This window comes from Podarcis gaigeae, assembly GCF_964106915.1.
Source record: "Podarcis gaigeae genome assembly, chromosome: 11".
Classification (NCBI taxonomy): domain Eukaryota; kingdom Metazoa; phylum Chordata; class Lepidosauria; order Squamata; family Lacertidae; genus Podarcis; species Podarcis gaigeae.
Window position 1 is genome coordinate 48,348,722 of NC_139687.1, and position 20,936 is coordinate 48,369,657.

Consider the following 20,936-nt stretch of genomic DNA (forward strand, 5'->3'; position numbering starts at 1 on the left):
TGGCAAAACTGACATGTTCAATCAAGTCGTTGTCAACATTTACTAGATTGGAAACCTCTCAGACTTTTTGTGTTGAAAAGAAAAAGAAATGGTATTTGGGTTTGAAGGTTGACGATAAGGTTGGTTATCTATAGAAAGTGGTCATCCTGGGTGTTTTACTGGAGTGGATGAGTTGAATAATGCTGACTGACAAATAATCGAAAGTTCTTTAGTTTCTTAACTTTTCTTTCTTTCTCTCTCTTTAATCTTTCTTCTAGCTCTATTTCTCTTTCTTCCTCCCTTCTTTTTCCTTTCTTTTTTTGATGGATCTATGTTTTTATTTTATCTAGATTAATATTTCAGTCTGAACAAAAAAAGATACTTTCTCTTGAAAATCTAATAAAATTTATTCCCCCCCCCAAAAAAAATAGAGAGAAAGTGGCTTTAAAGTGAGTCAGATCAATGGTCCATTTTGTTTAGTGTTGTCTATGTTGCCTAGGAAAGATAGAAATTGGGCTTCAAACTCAAATCTTTGTTTCTGATCCTCTTTTGCTTCTCTGCACCATAGTTAAGAGAAGGGACGCGGGAGGCGCTGTGGGTTAAACCACACAGCCTAGGGCTTGCCGATCAGAAGATCGGTGGTTCGAATCCCCACGACGGGGTGAGCTCCTGTTGCTCGGTCTCTGCTCCTGCCAACCTAGCAGTTCGAAAGCACATCAAAGTGCAAGCAGATAAATAGGTACCGCTCCGGCGCAAAGGTAAACGGCGTTTCCGTGTGCTGCTCTGGTTCGCCAGAAGCGGCTTAGTCATGCTAGCCACATGACCCGGAAGCTGTACGCCAGCTCCCTCAGCCAATAAAGCGAGATGAGCGCTGCAACCCCACAGTTGGTCATGACTGGACCTAATGGTCAGGGGTCCCTTTACCTTTACCTACCATAGTTAAGACTAACCACAGTAGCAGGTTTAGAAGTAACAAGGCATGATTTGTATAAAATCGAATCAGAATCTTCCAGTTTCCTTCTCATGGCCATGCTGCCATTTGTTCATGTAAAGCTAAACCGTAGTTTAGCATTACATTTGAACCAAGTCAGCTTGTGGAACTAAGTGCAGTACTGATGGAGACCATTCTTCTTTGCTAAGAACTCATCTGGCTAAAGTGCAACTTTTTTTTAACGTAACATTGGGGAAGTAACACCTTATGTCCATGCAGCTAAACAAATTTTCACACCATTTTAAGGGTTTCTCTTTTTTTTTAATAAATTTTTATTAGGGGTTTTTACAAAATAAAGTACGGAAATAAACAACCTTTCTTTTATCTCAACAAAGTTTCATAACTTCTTTGGACTTCCTCACATCTCCCGCTGCCATTTTCATCATCATAAATTTTTCCCAGCAATTTATCATCTAATTTGCAAATTTTATAACCACTCATTTAAATATAATCCTCTGTAAATTAGTTTCTCTTAATCTCACTTTACATCCCATTTCGATCCGATTTTGTGGTGGCCAATTATTTATGATCAAACATCCTACTTAACTTTCCGCCAAATCACAATATTTTTGTAAATAAATCTTAAATTTCCTCCAATCTTCTTCAACCCTCTCTTCTCCCAGGTCTCGAATTCTGCCAGTCATCTCGGCCAGTTGCATATAGTCCATCAGCTGCATCTGCCATTCTTCCAGAGTGGGTAGATCTTGAGTTTTCCACTTCTTGGCGATAAGTATCCTTGCTGCTGCTGTTGCGTACAAAAAGAATGTTCGGTCCTTCTTTGGCACCATCTGGCCGACAATGCCCAGGAGGAAGGCCTCTGGTTTCTTAAGGAAGGTATACTTAAATACCTTTTTCAGCTCATTATATATCATTTCCCAGAAGACCTTCACCCTGGGACAAGTCCACCAGAGGTGAAAGAATGTTCCTTCATTTTCCTTACATTTCCAGCATTTGTTGTCTGGCACATGGCATATTTTGGCTAGTTTAACTGGGGTCATGTACCACCTATAAATCATTTTCATTACATTTTCCTTCAGAGCATTACATGCCGTGAAGTTCATCCCCGTGGTCCACAACCTTTCCCAATCCTCAAACATAATATTATGCCCAATATCCTGTGCCCACTTTATCATGGCCGACTTAACCATTTCATCTTGTGTATTCCATTTCAACAGCAAGTTATACATTCTTGAAAGTACTTTAGTCTTAGGTTCTAACAATTCTGTTTCCAACTTCGATTTCTCCACCTGGAATCCTAACTTTTTATCCTTTTTAAAAATTTCTTGAATCTGAGCGTAATGTAACCAGTCTCGCACTTTATCTTTCATTTTTTCCAAACTCTGCAATTTCCAATTGTTACCCTCTTTCTCTATTATTTCCCAATATTTCGGCCATTTGGCCTCCATATTGGGTCTTTTTCGGGCCTTAGCCTCCAGAGGTGATAGCCATCTTGGAGTTTTATTTTCCAATAGGTCTTTGTATTTTGTCCAGACATTAAACACTGCTTTCCTGACAATATGGTTCTTAAAGGCCTTATTGATCTTAACTTTGTCATACCATAAGTATGCATGCCAGCCAAATGCATTGTTAAAACCTTCTAAATCTAACACATCAGTGTCCTCTAGAAGTAGCCAGTCTTTTAGCCAGCAGAAAGCTGCGGCTTCGTAGTACAACCTTAAGTCTGGCAGGGCAAAGCCCCCTCTTTCTTTCGCATCAGTTAATATCTTAAACTTAATTCTGGGCTTTTTGCCCTGCCAGACAAATTTAGAAATATCTCTCTGCCACTTCCTGAAGCACTCCGTCTTATCCACAATTTGCAATGTTTGAAATAAAAACAACATCTTAGGCAATACATTCATCTTAATAGCAGCAATTCGGCCTAACAAAGAAAGCTTCAATTTTGACCAACTGTCCAAGTCTCTCTTAATTTCAGACCAACATTTTTCATAATTATCCTTAAATAGACTCAGATTTTTTGCTGTTATGTTTACCCCTAGGTACTTTACTTTTTTAACCACAGTTAGTTCTGTTTCTCTCTGAAACCGTTCTGACTCTGCATCTGTCAAGTTTTTTCCCAACACCTTAGTTTTCTGTTTGTTTAGTTTAAAGCCCGCTACCCGACCAAAGTCCTGAATCAATTGTAACACTCTTTTTGTACTAGATTCTGGCTCTTGCAATGTCAAAACAAGGTCATCTGCAAAAGCTTTAAGTTTATATTGTTTCACTCCGATCTGAATCCCTTGCACCAACCGGTCCCCTCTAATCAAGTTCAAGAGCACCTCCAGGACAGAAATAAACAGCAAGGGGGAAATCGGGCAGCCTTGTCGTGTCCCTTTTTCAATCTTAAACTCTTCTGTAACCACATTGTTAACTATCAGTTTTGCCTTTTGTTCTGAGTAAATCGCGTCAATCCCATTTTCAAAACCCCGCCCCACTCCCATTTCTTTTAAATTCCCCTTCATAAATTTCCAAGAAATATTATCAAAGGCCTTCTCCGCGTCTATAAAAATTAGAACTGCTTTAGTATTAATATTTGTTTGCAAGAGTTCCAAAATGTCAATAATGTTCCTTGTATTAGCAAATAAATGTCTTCCTGGGAGAAAGCCTGCCTGGTCTTTATGAATTATCTCATTTAAAACTCTTTTGAATCTTCCTGCCAAAACGTCAGCAAATATTTTGTAATCCACATTTAAAAGGGAAATGGGGCGGTAGTTCTTAAGTTGTGTCTTTTCAGTTTCTGATTTTGGTATCAATGTGATGAAAGCTTCCTTCCACGATTCAGGCGCCTTCTTTCCCTCCATAATTTCATTGCTGACCTCCAGCAGTGGTTGAATCAAATAGTCACTTAATGTCTTATAGTACTTGGAGGTCAAGCCATCTGGCCCTGGAGACTTGCCCAACTTCATATTCTGAATGGCCTGTTCTATCTCTAGTCGTGTTATTTTACTATTCAGGAGTGATCTATTTTCTTGTGATAGTTTTTTAAGTCCATTTTTCTCCAAAAATTTTGCAATCTCTTCCTCCTTTTGTGGCCCTTGAGTGTATAATTTCTTGAAATATTTCTGGAAACATTTTCTAATTTCCACCGGGTTCTGAATATTCCTTCCTTCTATTTCCAAATTTGTTACTATGTTCAGCTTTTGTCTCTTCTTCAACTGCCAAGCCAGCAGTTTCCCACATTTATTAGCCGATTCAAATGTTTTTTGTTTCATTGATTTAATCTTCCATTCTATTTCCTGATTTATCAGTTTGGAATATTGTGCCTGATGAAGTTTAATTTCTCTCAAAATCGGCTGTGACTTCGGGTTTACTCTTAGTTTCTTCTCTAACTCTTTAATTTTCCCCAAAATCTTGTCCTTTTTCTCATTTTGTAGTCTTTTCTTTATGGCGTTCTGTTGTATCAAGAACCCTCTCATCACAGCTTTGCTTGCGTCCCAGATTGTTCTTTTTTCCACAGCAGTGTTCAAATTTATCTCAAAATAGTCCTTTATTGTTTTTTGGGCCTTCTTGATAATCTCCTGATCTCTAAACAAGTTGTCATTCATCTTCCATCTAAAGGAGCCGGTTGGTAATAATGTCATGTCCATTTTCAACGCGTTATGATCGGAGCAGGTCTTTGGGCAGATTTCCACTTTCTTCACCTTAGGAGCCAGACCTCTAGAAATCCATATTTGGTCAATTCTTGTCCAAGTCAGTTGGGCTTCAGAGAAAAATGTTCCTTCTTTCCCTAAGGGGTTCTTTGTCCTCCATATATCAATCCAGTCCATGTTGTCTGTCATTTCAAAAAAGGTCTTTGGTAGTCTGCCTTCTTTAGTAACCTTTTGGCTTTGTGACCTATCCATGTTTGTAGAAACGATCCCATTCATATCTCCCATCATAATGATGTTATCATAGTCCAGATAATCCAGCATAATCTCATGCAACTTCTTGTAGAATTCTGATTTCCCTTCATTTGGAGCGTAGATTCCTAATATCAAAATTTTCTCTCCTTGGTGCTGTATTTCAATTGCCAAAATTCTTCCATGTTCATCTTTAAATAGAAATTTTGGTGAGAGGCTCTCCTTTGCATATATCACCACTCCTCTCTTCTTAACTAAATCCGAAGATATAAATTCTTGGCCTATCCTTTTATTTACCAATATTTTTCTGTGGAGCCTAGTCACATGTGTTTCTTGTAAACAAGTAATGTCTAGTTGCTCCTTTTTTAATAAGTGAAAGATTTTCTTCCTTTTTTCCGGGCTGTTGCAGCCATTTATATTCCAACTTAAAAGTTGCAGAGACATCCTGGATAGATCTGTTTAGTTTCCTTGGGATGGTATTTTGTTCTGTGAGTCTTCAGGGTTCTGAGGTACAGGCACCTGTGGTGGTTCAGACCCTGAGGGTAGTTCAAGTCCTTTATGAAGGTCCTCACCGTAGGCAGTCAAAAACTTATCCCTATCTTCCAAAGTTCTAATTTTGATCTTCTTCCCTCTAAAGGTAAAAGATAGTCCTTGGGGAAAGTCCCACCTAAAGATGATTGAGTTGCTTCTCAGCAGTTTTACTAAGTCCAAATATTCAGATCTAAGATCCAACAGCTGTTTAGGAATGTCCTTAAAAATCTCAATTCTTTTGTCCGAAATGTTCAAAGAGCTTCCGTAGTGCAGGCCCAAAATCTTGTCCCTTTCCTCCTTTGATCTCAACGTAATCAAACAGTCTCTGGGCCTTTCTCTCTTTGTAAGTCTTCCAAGTCTGAAGGCTGACACAATTTTAAAATCTTCCTCCTCTAAACCCCAGAACTTGGAGAATTCTTTGGTCAGAAACTCAGCTAGATTACCTTCTTCCACTTCTGGTATCGATCTTATCCTTAAATTAATCTCCCTGTTCCGAAGTTCCAACATAGAGAGATAGGTCTGATGTTCTCCGACCTGCTTACTGAGCGGCCTTACTTCTTTTTCCAACTCTCCCACTCTTTGGCTGGTCTCTTCGGCCAGTTTCTGATTTTCACCTGCAGCCTCCTTCAGTTGTCCGATTGCTTGTGCATTCTGTGCAACTTGCCCAGATAATTTGTTTAAAGTTTCTGTATTAAGGTCAATTTTCGCAGTTTGTTGGTCAACTTTCCTCTCCAAAGACTCCAATTTCTCAAGAATTCTCTCTAATACAGAACCAGATCCTCCTGAGGCCATCTCTTCTAGTTGTAAATCCTCAGTTTCTTCCTCCCCTGCCTGTGACAGGGAGGTAACTTTTTCCTCCGAGGGCAAAGTGGGCACAGATGATCTGCGTGCTTGTGAGGCTGCAGTTACGGTTGTCAGAGTTGTTTGTCTGGTTCTTAATCCCTTTCTTTTTGCGCCACTCATTCCAAAAATATCTAGCAGTCAAGGTCAAGCTGAGTTATTCCCATGGGAAAGCTACGGCCCAGATGGTAGCAATCAAACAGAGGGCCGGGAAATAGAAAGTAAAACAATGTTTTTGTTGTAAGTCCTCAATCCTCTAGGGGGAGCATAAAATGTCCTAGGAAGAAGAGTCCATTCCACATACAAAATCTAAACCAATTCTTAGGGATCTTCACAAAAGTAGTTTTAGCAGAGTTGGTTTTAGGTTTGCCACAATATTTCAAGTTGTGCTTACTGGAGTTCCAAAATGCAAGAACGTAACCATTCTGAACTCCCTCAGACTGTCTCCAAGTTTAAATAGAATGTATCCAAATTTGCAGTCTGACAGTTCTACTGCTCAGGCAGTTCTGACACCTGGGCTTCTTAAACAGAATTGTAATCCACAAAGAAAGGAATATATAAGTCCTAATAAAAGTCCAAAAATCAATTGCTTACAGTCTTTAAAAGGAAAAGTAATTTCTGCGGGTGCTCAATCTGAGCTGTCAAAAGTTCTCTCTATGCCTCCACTCCTCCTGCTCTTTGCTTTAAAAATCAATGGCTGCGGAGGACGGACTTCCTTTTCCTCGTCTCTCCGCTTTCAGCTTATTTTCAATATTTTAGTCCCGAAATTTAGTAAAGTCCTCAATTACTCACGGGTTGTTACGTTTTGGAATCTTGTGTTGAAGGAAGAAAGGTCGGCGCTCACCGGCAACGGCAACGCGGCTTCGCTCCGCTGAATGCGCATAGACCCACAGCGCCGCTACCCCCTCTGCGATCCGGAGCCCCTTACGGGGTTCCCTCAACGTTTCGGGGGTAGCTCCTGGCGCCCGCCGGGTCCCGAGACCGCAGGCTTCCGCTGCCTGCGGTTTTCCAGAATGGGTCTCCGCTTCGCCGTAGCGGACGACCCTTTTCCAGCGTAGCTTCCCTCTCCCGGTTAGGAAAGGGCAGCCATTACCGTTCGCGCCGCCTCCGGAAGTGATTTTAAGGGTTTCTCATTCCCAGCTCCATTTAGCCTCCTGAATTCTGCTGTGAAGCTGATGGAAAAATAGGCCTAGTGAATTTTTAAATGTTTAAAAACGCCAAGAGCTCAAGCACTCCTTGAGTAGCTTGCTCCTAGCCAAAGCCTCTCTCAAGAAGCTGGAATGAAACATCAGCACCAACATGCAGTAGTTTTGTTACTTTGATCTACAAAGAGAACTGAAATAAACCACTTAAGCTAATCACGGAAGTTACTCGTTTTTTTTACTCAACTACCTCTGCAAGAACTGGATGCATGTGCTGACACACCACATCAAATAGAAACAGGCACCATTAATAAAAAAGAGAAATTATGCCCCCCCCCACTCCAGTCACTTAAGAGGCTCCAGATAGGGTTAAAGGGTGTAACTCATTTTCCTATACTTTGTTTAAAAAATACAGGGGGCAGATTTTAGATTAGGTGGCAGACATTAAGCAGAGTTAGAACTTCATTATCTTATTTTTTAAAAAAAAACATCAACAAAAACAACCACCCTAAAACAAACAGACATTAAAATCAAGTGTGGTCTAGCACGTGTTTGTGGGTTAACCCTTCCCCTCAACCACTGCAGTCCAGAAACAAACACACACACACACACACACACACACACACACACACACACACAGAGCAATGGGTAAAATGGTTCCTTTGGAGCCAGGGGAGGGGAGGGTGAAAGCTCCCCTCCATAAAAACTGTGATCCCTTATCCAGACTGCTCCCCAAATGCACTTCAATGCCTAGTTTTAGCAATTGTGGCAAGCCACACATTTTGCTTGGCCCTTAAACAATTCCTTGAGTCCCACTCCCTCTACAGAACCCCCTGAGAGGAATGAACGAGTGAGGCAAAGGATGCAAGTATTCTTTTGCACCTGCAGTCCCCAAACTGAGCTAGAATAATCTCCCCAAAATTTCTCACAGCCAGCGGAGGAGGATTTAGGAACGTTTCAGGCATTAATCTGTCCACAGGGGTGGAGAAGTATTTAAGATTCCTAGAAGCAAGTACAGTATCCCCTTTAAAGGTCCCCAACCTTTTTATAGCCCTGAAATTAACTCTATGGCAAGCACAGGACTTCAAGTTGATTTCTGGTAGACAATCCTGCAAGGTCAGCAGATTGCAGTGTTTGGTTTAAGTAGCTGGGCCTCACCCTAGATGGGAATGGAGCATCCAGCTTCTTCATTTGCAGCCCCCAGTTAGAGAGAGAGAGAGAAAGAAAGAAAGAAAGAAAGAAAGAAAGAAAGAAAGAGAGAGATTCCTTCTTCCCATTCTGTTGCTTCCCTTGCCCTGACCTCAGGTAGATTTGGGACATTGGTTCACCCTGTCATGACAATAGAATTGGTTCAGCAGTCACCCTCAGTGGTTTCCAACTTGGATCTGGACCTGTACTTCGCAAAACCTCCAGAAGATGGAGTTGGTGAATGGGTAGGAAAACAGCTTTAAAAACTAGGCTGGCAAGTAAATTTTGAGGGCTATGTTTTGACTTGAGCAAGGGCTTAAAATGGCCTGCCACACTGGCTCTTCCCACCTTCTCCCTTGGGAGCCAAGACCTGGGCAGAGTGCTCTTTACGCCCCTCCATGGCGAATCGAACAGCAACCAAAGTTTTGGCAGGAGGGCTGGTGGTATGACATATTCTGCTAATGCTTGAATGTGGTACAGCCCTGCATTGCTCCTGCAATGCAATCGTCCTAGTGTCATTGCTGCAGAAACTCAGATAAATAAGCAAGGCGCTAAATGGCTCCTTATACCAAACTTACAGTGGCCAAAATGAAATATCTAGTTGTCATTTGGGGGGCAAGATGGCTCTAAAGTCTTATTTTTCAAATGATGGGCTGACCGATAGCAAGTGGCCAATGGCTGCTTTTTAAAATTGCTAATTAAAAAAAAATAATTAAATATTTTAATGTCTGTAAACTGCCGTGTCTGTCTACAAATTCTGTTAGGAGAAGTAAAGTATTTTAACATATTTTCACAGATTGTCAGGAATATCTAACCATATCTTCCTACCCAATCCTTGGTTTATTGAAGAGGCATGATTTAACTACTTTTTTATTTTCCCACTATTCTGGAGATGAAGAACAAAAAGGGGATGAAGTAAAAAACCAATTGACTTTGTGCTTAAGGAAACAATCATACAGTCAAGGTTTTTTGTTGTTGTTTTTTCGAACAAAACACATATGCATTATGATGAAATTAGGGCATGAACTACTTTCTGGACCTGTCTTGCCTTAGGTAAAGAAACCTGACCTTCTCTTTAACAATTTTAACTAGCAAAAGATCAGCCTGTTGAGTGATTTAAAAAAAACAACAACCAAGAACATGCTTTATCAGAAAGGGCAACTCTGTTGTCACGCTCATTCCAACTTAAAAGCTGTTCATCAAATGATCCGAGCTTGTAACAAAAAAGGAGTAGAATAATGCTACAAAAACCCACACCCTTTTAGGGAGTTTCAGAGTTTTAATCAGATTAAGTTATAAATACAATTGTCAGTCAAAACAGCAATTATAACATTTCTTGAATTTAGTTTGAAATCTTTGGCAGAGACCCACAAAGGCTAGGCATAAAACACCTTTTTTAGAGACTATCTGTTCCTCGATGCCTCATAGGGGTGTATGCAACAAAGTCATCCAGTTTGTGCAACAACTTCTGCTTCAACTCCATCTCCCTCCACCCGTCACGCACTCTAAATCTGTCCTGGGACCCCCTCCAACCCTTTAAAGCAAATTTGAGGGAGATGCAGGACTATGCAAAGATGAGTGGCAGGCCAAAGTCACTCAGTAAGTTTCATGACAGTGTTTCATTAATGGGTAGCAGCCTGCTTCAGCTTTAGCTCTCTTTTGCAGCGTTGTAAATAGAAATGATTCTGCAGTTGAACGCAAGAGGCACCTGTTGAAGCTTCTTCAGTTTTCCTATTTACCAGTGCAAGGAATTTAAGAGTGCGAGAGGAGCCTGTGAGATCAGGCTAATGGTTCATGTGGTGAAGGATCTTGGTCTCACTGTGGCCAACCAGATGCTGATAGCAAGACCTGATAGTGCTTTCCCTACTTGAGATTCCCATCAACTGGCATACGGCAATTTACTCACTAGTAGTGAATGTTCCTTATTGTTTCTTCATATTTTTTGGTTCAGCAACATCCATCTACACTGCACGAGGACCAGAGAGCACCAGAAAATAATAGCAAGCCCAACATTACTCAGAAACCTCAAGCAAGTTGAACTTTTTTTCTAATAGCTAATCTAGGCAGCATTACAGAATAGTTATTTACACAACCATTTGAAGCAGGTAGTTTATATCCAAGTTCAGAATAAAAGCCATAAGTTTTGTATTATTTATTCATACTGTGAGTTATTCAATTTATATCATACCCTTTTCCTGAAACAGCAAACAGATCAAATAGTATTATTATTTTGCCAAAAAAACAACAACAGTTAAAGACATTCTCGGAACCAACAATTTCAGGGTGGCCAGGAATAGTATCTTTTGGCCATCAGAACCCTGGGTAAACAAAATGTTTTAAAATTCTTCCTGAAAGTCCACTGAGGGAGACTGACGCATCTCACCAGCGGGGCGTTCCCACTGAGAAGGCACTGTCACGAGTCACACCAACTAGGCCAGGGTTGAAGTTGGTTAACCTTGAAAAATTGTAAGGAGGGTCCCTTGCTATAGAAGATCAGACTATATATATATATATATATATATATATATATATATATGCTTTCGTAGATTTTCACGGGTACAGGAATGCAGGTTTTGGTGTCCTCGGGTGTCTTCCCGTGTAAAAGTTGGGGTGTCTAGGCGACGTTTCGACGAGGTATATATATATATATATATATATATATATACACACACACACACACACACACACACACTTTGCCACATGCTGCACACCCCTGGGGCACATCTCTACACACTCCAGCTTGACACAGCACAACTGGAGCAGGAGTAAATGAGAATAAGCAGGAAAGCAGTTGCAGCGACAATGAGTGAGATGTCAGTGGGAAGCTTTGCCTAAGAAATTCCTATTCTTGAAGGTCAAAAATCCCCCCAGGACTGGGTCTGAATGCTAATAAACCTGTTCGATTAGTGACAAAGTCTGTCTCCCTCTCGCCCCTCAAAAGCAGCTTCTCAGTCACTGAAAGGCTCCAGAGATTAGCAACACAACCAAGAATCTAAGAAGAGCTCTGTTGGATCAGGCCAAAGGAACATCTAATCCAGCATCGTGTTCGCAAGGTGGCCAGCCAAAGGATTATGGGAAGCTGGGAAGAAGCAGCTTCCCCTCTTGCATTCCACAGCAACTGGTACTTGGAGCCACATTGCCTCCTATGCTGGAGGGTAATACAGAGTCATCACTTGCTGCAGCATCTTTGGAGAAAGCAGTGATGCAGAATCCATGCGAACACAGCAACAGAAATGAGGGGAGGGGGTCAAGGGCAGAAGGAAGGGGTTAAACCCTGTGCTTCCCAACAACTGTGGCCCAGATTAAAAGGGGGGGGGAGTGGGGAATGACTGCTATTATTCATTATTTAAAATGCAGCAGCCAGTGGCATATTGAGCAGCTCTCTGGACTAGAGTTTATACAAGATCTTCCCGGAAGTGTTGTGGTTTGAACCCAGGACCTTCCTGCAAAGCAAGGCATGTGCTGCATCACAGGTCTATGGCTCTCCTGCCAAACTATCCAAACATCCAAGCTGCTCCAAGAGCCTTTTTGGCTGATGAGCAGGGTAAAAAGGTAAAGTGACCCCTAACCATTAGGTCCAGTTGTGACCGACTCTGGGGTTGCAGCACTCATCTCGCTCTATAGGCCAAGGGAACTGGCGTTTGTCCACATACAGCTTCCGGGTCATGTGGCCAGCATGACTAAGCCACTTCTGGCGGACCAGAGCAGCACACGGAAACACCATTTACTTTCCTGCCGGAGCGGTACCTATTTATCTACTTGCACTTTAACATGCTTTTGAACTGCTAGGTTGGCAGGAGCAGGGACCGAGCAACAGGAGCTGACCCCATCACGGGGATTTGAACTGCCAACCTTCTGATCGGTAAGTCCTAGGCTCTGTGGTTTAACCCACAGCGCCACCCGCGTCCCTGATGAGCAGGGTACAAATGCTCTAAATATCTTGCTCCCTCTTATTCCTGTGTCCTACTGCACCCACGCAATTTTAAGTCTGTAAAGCAAAGTTTTACCCACCTCCTACAAAATTACCTTAGCTAACCTTCCCAGGTAGTTTCACCAATTCATCAATCATTGAGAGCAACTTCTGCAGGTATCATGAATTCACTGCAATTATCATGCTTTTCCAAGGTGTATCTTGTCCTAACCTCAGCTGAACCACCACCACCTCCCCTCCCGGTGGCAGGAGGAGGATCTGATGCGCAAAAAGACAAATCTCCTCAGGCATATTTCTGTGCTTCTTTGAAAAAAAACCAAGGAAGTAAGTCACAACAAATGTTTAAATACTTTTGTGAAAAGCCACTGAAGTCTTTCTAGTCTATGCACAGAGATCAGCTACATCATTTAGTTGCTGCTTGCTTGGCATTCGTGAAAATTGCTTAGCATTCGTGAAAACCCCAAACTTGGAATCAGGACTCCAGTTTCTCTAAGGCCAGTGAAAACGACATGTCATGCATAAAAAAACTATAGGTAACAGAATGACATGGGAAGGGCATGTTCCACATAATCACATCAATCATACCTTTATTATTGATTTAAAGGAATTTCCGTTACTACACCTTTATCCAAAACTGTGCGTATAAACATTTTTAAATCGTATAATCCACAAAACAACATTAAAAGCAACATAAATCATTAAGCAAAAAAGATAACCCAACTGAATGGAAGGGAAAAAACCACTCAACCACCCGTTTCAACTATCTAGGCAAATAAAGACTTTTTAAACTTGGTGCCAGGAGGAATACAGCATAGATTCCTGGCATATCTCTTTTGGGAGAGCATCCCAGAGGCGGGGAGAGAGGGGTTCACACAGCACACCCTCCCTTTTGTATAAGTATAACGTATTTCCTCCATGAACCAGAGCAGGAAAGGATTCAGCCTACAGGAATGGCAACATCTGTGTGGAATCAGACGACGAAAAAGCAGAAACACTTCCACACTAGCAGCTAAAATATGTGAACAAATGTCGTGTAGTAGTTAGAGTGATGGACTAGGATCTGGAAGACCAGGGTTCAAATCCCCACTCAGGCATGAAACCCACTGGATGACTCTCACAAACTGCTATTATGAGGATAAGACAGGAGAAAGCCATTGAGCTTCTGGGGAGAAAGCAGAGGAATAAAATAAAATATGTGAACTGGGCCAGAGAGCCTGCCAGCCTGAATATGTTTTATTAGTAGTTCTTATCTCAGATGATCCAAGCAAGCTCAGAACTGAGTACATATGTGGTGTTTTCCCCTCCTAAACGAAGAATCTTCTTATATGAAAAGGAAACAAACCATGATGGTAATAAGCCAGATAGAGCAAAGTTAGCATAAGTGCAGTGCAAAGGATAAACTCCTGTTTTTCGCATCAGGGAAGGTTCTTGGAAAGGGGGGCAATGTTGATATGTTTCAGTCGCCAGTTCCATTACAATAAAAATACAAAAAAACCCCATCCCACTGGGAGAATTAGCTGCATAACAGACTTTGTCGCTGTATTTTGGTCTTTGTGTCACCTCCAGACTAATTATGTAAACACACACACCAGGAAGCGATTCGGTTATGGGATCGATAAATCATTCATCCATGGCTACATCGTAAAATGAGGCTGCACAGATCTAAGGCTGGGAATATCAGCTAAGGCATCTCTAAGGGCAACTATGCAGCAGAAATGAACTTTGCTCTTAGACCTCTTTTATAGCTCCGTGAGACAGATCATTATCAAGGGCCCCTGTCAATCACCTGATATCAGAATGATGGCAGGCGCAAGGTGCTTTGAAGTCCCACAGCCAGGTCATCAAAGCACCTTGAAAGGCGATCCTAAACCAAGTTTCTTCCTTTTGTTTTAGCAGGAGACAGTGGCGTAGCGTGGGTTGTCAGCACCCGGGGCAAGGCAAGTAATTTGAACCCCCTAACCCGTGGATTTTAGCACTCGAGTGCGAGCGTGCCCCCCCCAGATGTTGCGCCTGGTGCGGCCGGCCCCCCTGCACCCCCCATGCTACGCCACTGGCAGGAGATTCTGATGCAAACCCAGGTAACCACTGTTTCCTGGTAAAAACTGATCATGTAATGCATCATTTTCCAGCTGAGGAAGCTTGAAGAAACACACTCTCTTGGGATTTACAGAGGCTGAAGAATCTAATCTCAGTAAAGAAGTGTGTGCATGCAGCCAAAATAAACAGGACACTTAAATTTCATGTGCTTGAGTGTTTTTGGGAACCCAACCGACTGTATCAAATATTAGTCCTGCTCACAGTCAAATGAATAGATGTGAATAACTTAGGTCCATTGATTTCAATAGGTCTTCTCTGAGTAAAACTTAGTTGGCTAAAGCCCACTCAAATTCTTTTTTTTTCCTTTTCAAAAGCGATACAGATCCTTTTAATGCCATATTTAAGATGCAACGGAAGAGGATTCCGTTCAGGTCACTTGCAGACAACACCATCGTTCCGTTTCTTCATACAGCGTGGTGTAGTGGTTAAGAGCGGTGGACTCGTAATCTGGGGAACCGGGTTCGCGTCCCCGCTCCTCCACATGCAGCTGCTGGGTGACCTTGGGCTAGTCATACTTCTCTGAAGTCTCTCAGCCCCACTCACCTCACAGAGTGTTTGTTGTGGGGGAGGAAGGGAAAGGAGACTATTAGCTGCTTTGAGACTCCTTAAGGGGAGTGAAAGGTGGGGTATCAAGTCCAAACTCTTCATGCAAACAGAAAACGCTCCTGAACAGAACTAGCAGAGCAAGCAAGAAGCCAAGCGTGTGGCTCCATAAACAAAGCCTGGACGGCTGTGCTTTTCAACTTCATAGTGTGCAAGAAGCTGCCCAGGAGTCACTCACTCTCCCTATGAATGGCTCTTCCTCTCTCCCAATCTGCCCACATTTTCAAAGCCTTTTGCTTTTTCGAGGGACATGAAATATTAAGCTATTTCTCAACTGTCCAGAAAATTGATTCTTTTTGTGGCTGTAAAAGATTAATGCCAAAAATCTTGTGCTTCTATTTAAAAATAAAATAAAAAGGCATGGCAAACTCTGCATGAGACATCAGAACTGGAACTGGAACAGGAAACATATACAAATACCTTTGAGGTTTCTGGTGTGGGATCCACGGCCCTCCAGATCCTCTTTGACTACAAGTGAGATCGTCCCTAACCACTGGCCATACTGGCTGAGGTTGATGGAGTCCAAACACACACATACACACACACACACACACGGAAGACCACAGGTTCCCTGTCCCTGTCTTGTGTAGTAATATTTTTTAGAAAGGTGCCTATCCTTTACTGCATTATTCCACACAAATATATTACAGGGTTTCCTACACATGACAATAGCATGTCTAAACCATGCCTGTCCCAATTCACATGTAAAAAATGATGGCAATCAGGGTGTGATTTTTGCACAAAAATGAGAGTTTATCAAGTAACACTGAACTCTCTCCTGTCCACAATTCCTTCTCCCTAGCTATTTCTCTCCAGACTTGAGGATACTTTGCAATACTGGACCCACAGGCAGACAAAAATTGTCTTGATAGGACACACTATGGAAGAAAGCAGAAGACAACAGACACCTTGGCGTACATCATTTGCAGAGCCCTCACATTACAAGTTATTAGGGCAGACCTGCATTTAATTTAAAACCAATTATGTGATGGATTGTTTGGCCCATAGAAAAGCAGGAGTGCTCTTTCTGAACCAATCTCCTAATCAGAGTTAGCAATTTGGGGGCATGACACTGATTGGGTCCCTTAACCACAACTCCTGCACAAATTTCTCCTTTCCTCGGTTTGATTAAACCAGTGCATTACATCTGCATCAGCACTAAGGTTCATGCCAAGTAGAACTGCCTTCCTAAGCAGGACTTTGCACTATAGATTTGTATAATGGTATTATGATACGCAACTTTTTTATTTTCAGCTCCTTCCCTAACAATCCCTAGCATGGCATTTGCCTTTTTCACAGCTGGCACACACTGGGTCGACATCTTCGTTGAGCTATCTATGATGGGACACTTTAAGGTGCCAGCTGCATTGTGCTTAAAAGGCAATCTTGAGGAAACCTGGGAAAACCCAGGGTTTGAGAAGTACCAGTTTAGGCAGCACAAATCTGATGCAGCAGCAGGAACAGACAAGTGATTTTCAGCATGCTCCAAAGGGCCTTGAATGGGTGTAAATGTCACTGAGTTGAGATTAACATCAACACAAGGGCCATTGGTAGAACATTTAGCAACAGCTGAAGAAACTGCCACTGCACTGATACAGCATGTAAGCATGGAGCAAAGCACACTTTGAATCAATTTGACTCTATTCTTTTAACATGGGGTGTCTTGCTGGGTGCAGGTGGAAAATTTGATTTAACAAAAACCTTGGACACTCATAGTAAACACGCTGCATGGCTGATTTCTACAGGAAATGCACCGTACTTTGATTTAAAACAGTGGTGCCTGACACAAGACATAATTATTCCAGCAATGAAATAAAATAAAAGTGTTTGCAAATGAATTAGGCATAGCAGTGCTAGAATCTGGATGACCCACTGGCGTGAAGCACTAACTCACAATATTACAAGTTCCAAACAAACAGGAATTTTATTTATTTTTGGGGTACGGAATAAAAAATGGTTGCCGTCTTAGCTAAGCTACTTACGCAGTCTTGCCCTCACTGTCGTGTTTGGTGGCGTTGGCTCCCTTTTTACCCAGCAGTGATGCCACTTTCTCTGCGTCGCCATGCTCCACAGCTTGCAGCAGTCGGTCATCATTCTTATTCCACTCATTGGTCTGGAGAAGGAAGGGGAGAGAGAGAGAGGAAAGAAACAGCTCACTAGAAAGAAACACTAGGTAGCGCCTTTGTTTCCCTTAAAACCAGTGCATTAGCTTGTGAAGGAAAACACACCCTTTCTCCACAAAGAGGGCTATGGACAATCTATAATGGACCATTCTAGGTACAAGAACGTCACACAAGACCTTGCACAAACTAGAGCCACTGCACACACCCACTTTGCTTGGATTGCATTCATTTGTCCTCTGCATAGTAGTGTGGCTCCTCCCTCTCGCAATGGGGGCTCCCCTTTGTCAAATTTTTATTTCCGTCTCCACAGGAACATAGGAAGTTGCCTAACACAGAGGTGGACCATTGTGCTAGCTAACTCAGTATTGTCTACACTGATTGGCAGAAACCTGCCAGGGCTTTAGGCAGGGGACATTCCCACGTGCGAGAGATTGAACCTGAGATGCAAAACAGATGCTCTACCACTGAACTGAAGCCCTTTCCCATCCTCAGTTTACACCAGTGGTGTCCAAACTTTTTTCAAAGAGGGCCAAGATCTGATGAAGTGAAGGGCCGTGAGGGCTGACCAAAGGGCTGACCAAAGTTGTTAACCTTTTTGTAGGATTGAAGTTGTTGAGTTTTTTTAGGATATTACCCCAGGAAATTAACTGTCACGGGGGCTGGATTGAACCAACCAGCGGGCCGGATTATGCCCCCAAAACAGACTTTGGACATGCCTGGTTTACATGGAACTCAAGGAGGCATAAATGGAGCTCCCTGATATTTGTCATCTCAAGCCCTGACCAAACCCAGACCTGCTCAGCTTCACCCAAGGATAATGCATTATGTTCCCTCTCACCATGTGCCCTGAACCTTAAGGAGCTAAACACCTCCCTACACTTCAGGCCATTTTAGGCACCTGAAAATGGTCTCTGGCCCATAGAAGCTTACAATGCCATGATATATTTGTTAGCCTCTAAAGGTAGTACAGGACTACGAGTAAAGTGATCAACCCTTGTAGAAGGTGCATTGGTGCAATCTCTCATATTGTGGTACACTAGCGCACTACTGCAACTCAAAACACAATGCCTGCATTCTGCCTTGTGCATCAGAGCCCTTAAGAAATTGGCTGCAAAGGACTGTTAGGAAGGAGACTTCACATGTACTCTCACCCATAATAAACTGGTCCTCATTGAACAACAAAATGTGGGGATGCATTTGCTTGGAAGTATCTTCCCCATCAAAAACATGCAGAAAGCCCCACTGAAACTTTGGACACAGCTATGTGCTCTGAAACTAGTACGTTTAAGCTGCAGATAATAGGTAAAGCAACTCTTTCACATGCATAGAATTCACAAATATTTACAGTAATATTCCCTCCATCGCCAAGGAAGACAATGCTGTTTGACACAACGAAGGAAGGGAGTTGCCTCCGGTACTAATGAACTGCGGACACTGCTGCAGCTGCAAGCCAAGCTTGCATCACTGCTTCACGATCCAAGCCAAGAACTTAAAATGAAAAATAAACTTGGAACAAGCTACCATAACCCAGCTGCTGAAATTCAGCTTGGATTTTTGCTCCATTTGCTAGTCCCCATGCAAGTGGGGAGTTCTCTGCTGGCATTCACACTAACCCTATTTGGGCATTTCCTCACATGCACAGCTGTCGTCACGCAAGGGGAGAGCACATAGGAGTCCACACTGCCAGCTTCATCACTGTCCACATTCTGAGAAAGTGAACTTCAGCGGCACACTGCCTTTTCTACCCATGAAGGCTCCCCCCACTATTCTGAACCCTGGATGACAAGGGTTCTAAACCATGGGAGGATGCTCCCAACAAGTAGAGGCTGCAGAAATTTGCTTTCCTAAAACATGGAAAGCAGTGAAGCCAGTGACAAAGAACCTGGCAGATATGCAGAGGCAACAGGCTTGTGTTCCAAAGGAAGGAGAAAACTGTGTGTGTGTGAGTGAGTGTATGGCTTTTCAACAACAACAACAACTCCCCCCAAACCCTCTTTTTATAGCCCTCACACACCAATGCTTTGTTCAGCACGGGAACACCAGTTCACAAAACAACAGATGAATTCTGCTCTGAAAGCAAAGCTGCATCCTAAGCAACCTTGAATTTCAACATGGAAGCGGTTAAATAAAGCAGCAATTCACCGTGAAGACATAAAGGGGGGCAGTTGCTGTGACTGCTTAAAAGCATCTGCATTGGATTAAGTCCACGAAAGCTTATGTCATAATAAATGTGCTAGTCTTTAAGGTGTCACAAGAAACCGTTGTTCTTACTTAAAAGCAGTTTTAAGTAAAAAGGTGATTGCAGGCATGTTTATTACAATTGTATCCCACCCTTTCTCCAAGGAACTCACGGCAGTTTAGGAGGCGTTATTCCATTTCATAATAAATCCTACCCAAACCCCTGTGAAAAGCGTTAGGTTGAGAAAATGCAAGCAGATGAAGAACAAAGCTGAACTGATCTGAATCAAGGTTTCCATTCTCAGAGTTCAGCGCATTATCCATTTCTGGATTCTCAACCAACTTTGGCTAGTAAAATCCAAAGGACCTCTAACTTCATGCCCAACAGGAACCATAAATCCATTTGCCAAGATCCTCAACTATGCAGAGCAAGAGAAAGGGGGTCACCCTCTCATTCAGAATCATTCTCTCATAGCCTAGAGTCCTCACAGCCTAGTGCAAGTCAGAGAGAACTGTCTGTCTTTGTGACAGTCTTTTAGACTCTCATCTATCTGGTTTTGACCTCCTCAATTCTTGGCACAAAGCAATCAGCTTCAGAGAGAACTCAAGCAAACTTGCAAGTGCTTGCATTCACACGTCCACATTCTGGCACACCACGGCTAACATTACACTTCTTTCATTTAGCCTCTCCTACAATAGTTGCACATTTAAGCATGTATTTATGCAGAGTAGTCTGTAATTACAGCTTAACAGCACTATTTTTCTTCCACCTGTATGGGAAGCTGAGAACCACTTGCATTCAATGGTCATTTTACTTTAGACCATATATAGCAAAACAACAAAGACAAAGCAACGAAACATGACAAGGTCTAAAGAAGTATGGCCACCTTAATGGTCAAAAACTCTTGGTCATTTACGCTTGTCCTGTGCCTAGAAAGCATAGGTCCAAGCAGCTTGGCCTTTCCCCCAGTAAACCTGCTCTTCAGCACTAATTCAGAACAAATGTCAATCTGCAGAAAAGCCAATTGCTGTTTGTTTTAACTCAGCGCTAAACCATGGACTTTCCCAGTGGAAAGCAGTGGGGCAAACGGAAGTGTGGTTGAGCCCTTTTTGTTAACTACCAATGGCAAGAAACTGGCTATATAATGGCCTTAGCTCCTTGGAATAGCTGACTATGGTCAAATATATTGTCCATTAATAGATTACCATTTGATGGTCAAATGATTGGCATCCTAGCCATAATGCTCTCACTTCCAGAGGTGCAGCCCCCAGAAAAACGAGATATATGAATTTTACAGTTTAAGATAAACTAAGGGCTACAAACCAAAGGATCTCGAGTAGGGAACAACAAACAGAACGCTGTCACCCCATTACAGAAAAGCAGGTCTTGCCACTTTGCACCTCATCCAAGTTGTCATTTGACAACCATTTACCACTGGACTTCGCTCCCTTCAATATTAACTGACTTCTGGAGCAGAAGGAATGCAGTAGCAA

General features: G+C 42.4%; 1 protein-coding gene across 10 annotated transcripts in view; it reads right to left on the reverse strand.

The window, feature by feature from the left end:
• The window catches only part of RAI14 (retinoic acid induced 14), a 100,148-nt gene that overhangs the window by 27,208 nt on the left and 52,004 nt on the right, over positions 1-20,936 (reverse strand). For all 10 annotated transcript variants that reach the window (XR_014556171.1, XR_014556172.1, XR_014556173.1 and 7 more), the window contains exon 3: positions 17,124-17,254. Coding sequence is in view for 6 of the 10 variants with exons in the window: in XM_083702653.1 (XP_083558779.1) it covers positions 17,124-17,254 (131 nt within the window). In the remaining 4 variants the exon portion in view is untranslated. The remainder of the gene's footprint in view (positions 1-17,123; positions 17,255-20,936) is intronic.